The 8,572-nt window shown below is 37.0% G+C and overlaps 1 protein-coding gene across 1 annotated transcript; it reads right to left on the bottom strand.

Moving 5' to 3' along the window:
- Positions 1–1,172: 1,172 nt before the first annotated feature.
- LOC134002967 (zinc finger protein ZFP2-like) lies at positions 1,173–5,827 on the bottom strand. Its single transcript, XM_062442040.1, has 3 exons — positions 5,665–5,827; positions 3,897–4,088; positions 1,173–2,913 (listed from the first exon to the last, which is right to left on the bottom strand). Exons 1-3 carry the CDS (start codon positions 5,780–5,782, stop codon positions 1,361–1,363), a joined length of 1,863 nt encoding a protein of 620 aa, XP_062298024.1. The 5' UTR covers positions 5,783–5,827; the 3' UTR covers positions 1,173–1,360.
- Between the last annotated feature and the right edge of the window lie 2,745 nt (positions 5,828–8,572).

The following is an 8,572-nucleotide window of genomic DNA, read 5'->3' on the forward strand; positions in this document are numbered from 1 at the left end:
GAAAAACAAAAAAAAAAGCAGCTGCAAAAACAAAACAGTGTTTTATATTCCTTTAACTTTCATTTAAAAATATATCTTATTAAATTTGCACTCTTTTAAATGTAACACTTGCAAGGCTGCTAAAAACTACACTACAGCATTTTACCTCTGTAACTTATTTCAGATCTTTTCCAAAGTGTGTCTGTATTATTGTTTTTTGAATCCCATCATACAACCATCAAATCAGGCATGTTCCGAGTAGAATATTTTGTATTCAAGGTTTGAAGCATCGGTTCAATTTTCCCAATAAAACCTTTACCAGCTTTGTTTGAATAGATGTTGTTCCTGATGAGGAACAGATGAGTTTTTGATGCCCAAAGTGAAAGTTTCTGATGAGAAAGATTCAACAGCAGAAAGCAACAGTACAGAGAATAAAGTCACAAAAGTTCCCACATGATGAATACACAAATAAAGACCAAATTAGACTGAAACAAAGTAAAATTGTACAAAAGTTTCCTCTAAAAGTACCAAAAAATGTGATATTTAATTTCCCCAAAATATTTAATGCGAGTTTTTAAAGTTAACAAAGAAATGATGTGTAACATGCTTCAAGTATTGTAGTAGAAGTGAGGGAACAGGCATGTGTTTGACATCTTAGTGTTTTTTCATAAACACATTTTTACCAAAAATATGTGACCAACTAGTAAAAATATGTGTCAAAGAAGCCTTGATTTAAAACTTTCTTTTAAAAATGTTATGAGCATCTCTTAACCCTTTACATACTGTTCATATTCTGACTCATAATTAGTCTCTACACCAATTCACATTCATAAATTCTCCCTGTTAGTATTAAATGTTTGATTAATAGACATTAACACTGGCTATTTTATGGACCAGGAGAACATTTTATAGAATATGATAAATACAACTTGTGTGAATGCTGATTTTTTGGAATTTCTTTATTAAATACAGGTCAAACGTTAACTTTTACATTTGCATATATAAAAAATGTGTATCAGCTGCACATAAATTTAAAAATGATGCATTTATTTATTTTAATTTTTGTAAACTGTTGGTCACATTAGGAAAAGTCCGGCTAATAGAAAATGTTTTACAGTGTTTTACAGCTCTCAAATGTTAAAATGGGTCAAATTTGACTCTGAACAGTATGTAAGGGTTAAAGGAAAAGTTTATTATGGAGAAAATGTTTTGTTTTGTTTCCTAAGGATGGAGTCAGACCAGCTGTTTCATCCTATTTCCAGTATTTATGCTAACCAGCTCCACAGTTAATCTTCCCATTTCACTCTCCGAAAGACAGAAAATAAGCTTAACTCCCAAAATGTTGAACTATTCCTTTAACGGGGAATAACAAGTCTCTCCTTTAAAGACTCGTCAGCTGTGTGGATTCCTCTTTGTGAGTCTGAACGTGTCTTTTCAGATCCTCTTTCCTCAGAAACCCTTTCCCGCAGACGGTGCAGCAGTGCGTTCGCTCCCCTTCGTGCGCTCCCATGTGTTTGGTCAGCGAGCCGCTCGCCGTGAAGCTTTTCCCGCAGACGTTGCACAGGTACGGCTTCTCTCCCGTGTGAGACCTCATGTGGATTTTCAACGCTCCGCTCTTGTAGAACGTTTTGTCGCAGACGCTGCACCGGTGCGACGACTCGCCCGTGTGGATCATCATGTGTGTTTTTAAAGTTCCCCTCTGTCTGAATCCTTTACCGCAGACGCTGCACAGGAACGGTTTCTCCCCCGTGTGGATTCTCATGTGAGCCATCATGTACTCTTTAAAGCTGAAGCTCTGGCCGCACACGTTGCAAACATATGGTTTCTCCCCTGTGTGCGCTCTCATGTGTCCCATGAGATTCCCGTTTTGAGCGAACGCTTTGCCGCACACGCTGCAGACGTACGGTTTCTCTCCCGTGTGCGTTCTCATGTGCATCTCCAGCTGTTTGTGGCCGTCGAAATGTTTGCCGCAGACCTCGCAGTCGTTGGTTCGGATGTAAGTCTGCAAGTGGAGCCTCAAGCTCTCCTCGGACTCGAACTGTTTCCCGCACACACCGCAAACATCTGTGTCCTTCTCGTCTTCTTGCACGTGCCTCAGAAAAGAAGCTCTGTAGCAGAAAGACTTGTCACACACTTTACAACAATATTTCAGAGGGGAAAAATCCTTGCATTCCTTATTCTTAGATCTCTTTGGCTTCTTTGTTTTTGACTCCGATTCCTCTTTGGTCTCATCTCTATCACTCTCTCCGTCATCGCTATCCGTCCCGTCGGTTTCCTTCCAGTCTTCGTCGCTGTCGTCCATCTTGCTCTCACCGTCCGAGCACTCGGCCTCCGACCGCCTGTCGTCCGTTTGATCCCTGCAGCTGTTTTCCTCGTTGTGGGTCTGTAAATGCACCTTGAGGCTCTCATCGGAGTCCAGATGTTTTCCGCAAACCCCACAGAGACCTGCGCTCTGCTCGTGCTTAAGTACGTGTTTCAGGAAGGAGCGTCTGTAGCGGAAATATTTCCCACACACTCTGCAGCAGCTCTGGCCCGTGGTTTGGCTCACGTCTGCTGAAGCATTTTTCCTCATGTGCTTTTTTATTTTCTCTCCTCGATAGAAAGCCCTTCCACACATTTTGCAACAGTCTTCACCCATGTTTTGATTTATTTTGTTTGATTTAAGAGGGGTCTCGTTAAGCTCGTTGTCGCTATCATCGTCTTCACTCTCGGCTCCTGAGTGTTTTGATGAAAGTACCTCCTTGTCGCTAAGTGGCATCTCAGAGTGCTCTCCTGGTGCGTATGTTTCCATCATGGTTGAGGTGCTCTTATCTGCTCTTTGTGTTAGGTGAGGATGTGAAGTCTTACCGTGGATTAATTTAAAGTCTGTCTCCGTTGATGCATCTTTACTGTGGCTTGTGTTCTGCAGCCCTGCCCCAGAGAGTAGAAGACTATCTGAAGACGAGATCAAAAAGAAAATGTGTTTAATTTAAATTGCAATAAAAACTATGTAACAATATTTCCTATAGTGTGTGTGTGCATGCACAAAATAAGCTTTATTCTGCAGTTAACAGTCACAAGAACAAACGTAGCACCTCTCAATCTTACTGAGGGCGACAATTTAGTTTACCAGAAATTCTAACCACAGATGAATGAGTTAATTAATGAATATATTATAAAATAAACATTTATCAACAATTTAGAAATCATTCTACACTGATCAATTTTCCCAAAAAATATAAAAATACATAAAGGTAACGGTCACATATTTACAACTTTACATACTTAGTTACAACATACTAACTACAAAATAACTGCACAGCAGAGACCTCAGTGCAATGCTTTCATCACTACTTTCATCAATCTCACTTGATTAAAGGTGCAGTGTGTAGAATTTTGTGGCATCTAGTGGAACGGACTTGGCAGAAATGTAATATGATATTAATAAGTATGTTTTAACTAGTGTACTAGTGACTTGACTTGACTTTGAGTGTATGATCATCTGAAAATATGAGGCCTTTATATCTACACAGGGAGCTAGTCCTCTACCACAGAGGCTGCCGTGTTGCAGGGCCCTTACACGGCTAGATGCCACTAAATGTTACACAGTAGTCCTTTAAATGATGACAAAAAGGAAACAAAGTAAATTTCAAGTTAATCGATTATTTGACAACTAATTGTTAAGAGTCCAAATTCTCTGATTCCAGCTGCCAATTCTGAATAATTTCTGGTTTCTTTCTTTGTAGACGTCTTCTTGAAACAATCTTCACCATTTTCTTACATTTTAAGGACCAAACAACAAATCAATAATTAAGAAATAATCAAAAAGTTTAATTAATAATGAAAATAATTGATAGTTTGAGTCCTAAAATTAAGGACAACTGTGAAAGAAATCATAATTCCTGTAATATAAAACATTATTTTTATATACAATGTACCTGTTGTGTTAAAATCTGTCTCCGTTTTCAACGTGATGTCCAGCAGTTTGTGTTGACGTTCGATGTCGTCATGGGAACAGGAGACCTCCACATCATGTCCACCCATCATTAACTCAAGGATCCTAAATATGTCGTCAGCAACCGCCGACAGTCGTTTGTGTACAGCTGCCCTCCGCTGTTCAGGTGACATTTCTGGAGGAATGAAAGATGCAAAATTATGATACAGTTTGTCCCCGAATGAGAAGAATAATCCAGCTGCAAATACAGTTTCAGCATACATACAGTTTTATTTGTTTGGCCTGTCCAAATTGATTTGTGTGTCTGTATTTATTATTTCTTAATTTCAAAAGTCTGAGTGAAAATTAGTCTGAAAATACTGATAGATTGAAACCCACTTTTTTCTTTTTCTTTTTTTTTTCTTCTTTTTTTTTGGGGGGGGGGGGGGGGGTCATAAAACCAGAGATACATTTTTAATCTAATGGCAAAAATAGGCACAAAAATGTACCCAAGACAAATTGCTTTTGTTTACTCTTGCTTCCCAGAAACCAGGAGAGATAACTGAGAAAATATACTTAAGTATTTAATTAGTTAATGCCTATTTTATTTATGAGAGTATAATAAATATTGGAAAACACATCTCAGTATAATGAAATACAATAAAACACTACCACAACACAACTACAGCCTCCAGTCATGAATAAAATAAAGCTAAATGAACACCAAACTGTTTCAACACTATAACGATACCAGAGGATTTAAAGCAGAGAAGTTATAATAGACTGAGTTAGCTTCATTATCAGCCAAGTTTACTGAATGGTTGACTGTTAGTGTGGTTTTATCTTTAGCAAGTGGGCGGTTTGATAAGAAAACAAAAACACACTAGTAGCCAAGACTGGTGTTACAGCATATTTGGTGACCCATCAAATTCTGTGACATGCAATGTGGGAAGAAGTACTAAGATCTTTTAAGTAAGTAGAAATATTAATACCACAGTGTAAAAATAGTTAATTTCAAGTAAAAAAAATACATTTTTAAAAAAGTACTAAAGTATATACATTTTTAATTAGTACTTTAACTTTGAGTGTATTTAGCTGGTAATACTTTTATACTTTAACCTAAGTATGATTTTAAATGCAGGATTTTTACCACTATGTAAAAATACTTTATTACATGTAAAAATCCAGAATTTACAATCCTATTTAAAGTACTAAAGTATTTTTTATTAGTACTTTAACTTGAGTGCATTAAGGATATTTAGCCTGTAAAACGTCTATATTTTAACCTAAGTATGATTTTAAATGCAGGATTTTTACTTGTAATTAAGTATTTGACATTATTCAATAATTGATACGTTTACTGAAGCAACTTCTTCCAACACTGCTGGTCACCAAATACTGTTTAACACCTGATCAAGTTTGGTCGATTATCCCATTAAATATTTGGTTATATTCAGTTATTCGCATGGGGGGAAATGTTTATTAAAGTTTAAACTGGGCTAACTTAAACCTGTAACCTTTAACTTCTGCATGTCACCGAATCTAAAGGGTCACCAAATACTGTGTAACACCAGTATTTATGGGGTTATTCGACTTTTAGGTTTATCATTATTATTATTAACTCTAAACTTAATACCTATGCAATTCAATTGTGCAGGCTAAGTAAGTAATTACCTGCAAGCTTTACCCTTTCCACAAATATGCATCCCAGTTTTAACCTAACACACATTCCAGGTGAGTCTGTGTGGGATAATAAAGGTGAGTTTACCCACCAGATGTGTGCAGCATCCTGTTCTCTGTTATCATAGTTTCCACTTCACTGATCATCTCCTCCACAGCTGCAGACAGTCTCTTTGCGACCAGCGCGCGCACCACTTGCACTTTAGACATGATAAACCGACAGTGTCCGGTTCTTATAATATCTATCTGGACATTTTCTTGCAACAGCAGCACTACACGATGCAGCTTTCAGACAAAACAAACTAACAACATTGGTCATGTGTGCAGCCAAAGTACTTCCGCCGACACAGTCTTCTTCTTTTTTGCTTGTCAGGTAGTTGATGGCACAATACCGCCATCATGTGTTCATGCATGGTATATACCTCTTAAAATGAGAGCCCCACACTCAGATAATAGTAGGCTGCATGCCATTATTTAAGTCAAAAGAACCAATTCAACAATGTAAAAACACTCCATTACCAGTATCTATCTATCTATCTATCTATCTATCTATCTATCTATCTATCTATCTATCTATCTATCTATCTATCTATCTATCTATCTATCTATCTATCTATCTATCTATCTATCTATCTATCTATCTATCTATCTATCTATCTATCTATCTATCTATCTATCTATCTATCTATCTATCTATCTATCTATCTATCACACATACACATACTGACATACTTTTTTTCTATGGAGTCTCATGTCCAAAGAAACAAAAGATTTCCCTTTATGGTATTATTTATTTACTCTCATTCTACTTTTATTGAGTCTCCGTTGTACTCCTGATTGGCCTCATTGGCCCAGTTGGCAATCTATCCATTGTGTTTGTTGATATGTAATCACTAGGAGTTTTCCTGATTAATATGCAGAGTGACAAGAACCAGTCAGAAGATCTGGACTGGAAGCAGGTAACAAAATACTTTATTACAAAAATCGAGGCCAAAAGAAAAATAAAAGCTGAATTGGAAAGCAAACCAAAATATGCGATCACAAGTGCATTTTGATTCATTCTACACAGGAAGGACTGAAAGCATAACCACTATAACAATTCAAAGTCAAGGGAAATTTGAGTCAGCCCTTTTTATAGGCACAAACTGGCTCATATTGCATTAAGCCTGGCTAATGTAGTTTGGAAAGATAAGGTTGACATCATGGGTATTGATGCCAACCTGTGGTGCAACTCACATGTCTCAGTTCCACCTCTGCAGGTCTGTATGTACACACACACACACACACACACACACACACAAACAGCTGCAGGATCAGCAGTTTTTACCATTTGCTTAGTCTTATAATGTAGCTTTTATATTGTTTCTTTTCTGTGTAGTAAGTACTTTACATTCTTGTTGTCTTTGGCTTGGGAAGCATGTGGCATATGTGGTTTCAGCAATGATTTCTTTTCTCTGGAGCGTGGATGTTCACTGCTGGAAGCCTGTATTTACATGTAGTATCACGTGTCATGTACTCCCAAGTGGGGTTGATATTTTAATGAAAATAAAGAATTCATCCCCTCTGCTGGAAAGAGGGATCATTTATAAGTAATTCATTAGTTACTTTTATGACTTAATACATAATTAAGTAACCAATCCTCATACTTTCACTCAGATTTTTCTTTAATATGCACTTCTATGTACATACAGCATAGCAACAATCTGTTTCTTTGTGGTAATTGGTTCAGTCTTGTCCATCTATAGTCCATCAACCTGCACCAAAAAGCTTTTCTATGTAATTGCCTTTAAATTATATTGATATGGGAGGGCTGTTAGCAGCAAAGGGCATCCAGCTTCACTAAAAGGCATACTTTATTGTTCGTGATCAGCAGCAGTGTATTTAAAGGTGTGTCTATGACCCACTCCTATGTTTTTTATAGCATTGAATATTGACCCAAGTTTTGTGAGACAGCACTGAAAAGCCTGGCGGTGACACACAAAAGCTTCATCCCAACTCTTTGTCAGGGATGTCATGCGTGTATTCTGCAAAGCACAAACAGACAAATATTGAATGTTCAGCTTGAACCATTGGCCTTATGAACACTGACTGACACACAGACAGCTGAATGACGTGTGGATCTGTGTCATCCCTGCAAGTAAGATTAAAGGCCAGGGTTTTGGTGCTGAGTTAATGATTTATAAGTCACTTTGGCCACTTTGGCTTTGCCAAATTGGTATGTTTACCTAATGAGGTTTTCCAACATTCATTATGGAACTTCTGGAGTGTACTATTTTTGTGCCTTTATATTAAATGCATCATTTGGGGATAAATGCTGGACATTTATCAGAGTCAAAGCTGGGGACAGAAGTAATATCTTTGGTTTGGTTTCATTAGAGCTGCAGTCAACAAAATAAATGATTTTCATCTTAATCGAGGTCACGATAAAGGGAAAATGTGTGTTTTTCCTTCTTCTACAGAGTCAGACAAACTTATATTGTGCACTCTTTGTCTCTATATTCAGTTTAGGTTTCTATGGGAGCAGAAGTTGCTCTGCTCAAAGCTACTGATGAATGAAAATTGTTGATGGCTGGTTACTACAACAGGTTAAGCACTCAGCCTTGGACAAGTTTTATTTTTCTCTATATGAGTTAAATTGCATACTATTCATATAGATATATCATCTAAACATTAAAAGATCATCTGTATTATGTGCCACTCACTGGGTAAATGCTTTACAGTTTAGGTTCAGAGCGAGGTATGTAGCCTGTTGATCAGGATTAAGGTTAAATTTCTATGGATTTAATGTAAATCAGATTCCTAAAAACTATATGTAAAACAATCTTATCTGAATACCTATGTAGTAAATGGTCTATAGAGTTCTGTAATAATGTATGGAAATGTATTAAAACATTATGGGAGTGGAGGCTATTCATTGTATGTGATTGAATAAGATAGATGCTATAAATCAAGTCATGTATGAATGGTGCAGTACAACATGAAATGAGCCATTTCTTGCAT

Source organism: Scomber scombrus, chromosome 21, assembly GCF_963691925.1.
Source record: "Scomber scombrus chromosome 21, fScoSco1.1, whole genome shotgun sequence".
NCBI lineage: Eukaryota > Metazoa > Chordata > Actinopteri > Scombriformes > Scombridae > Scomber > Scomber scombrus.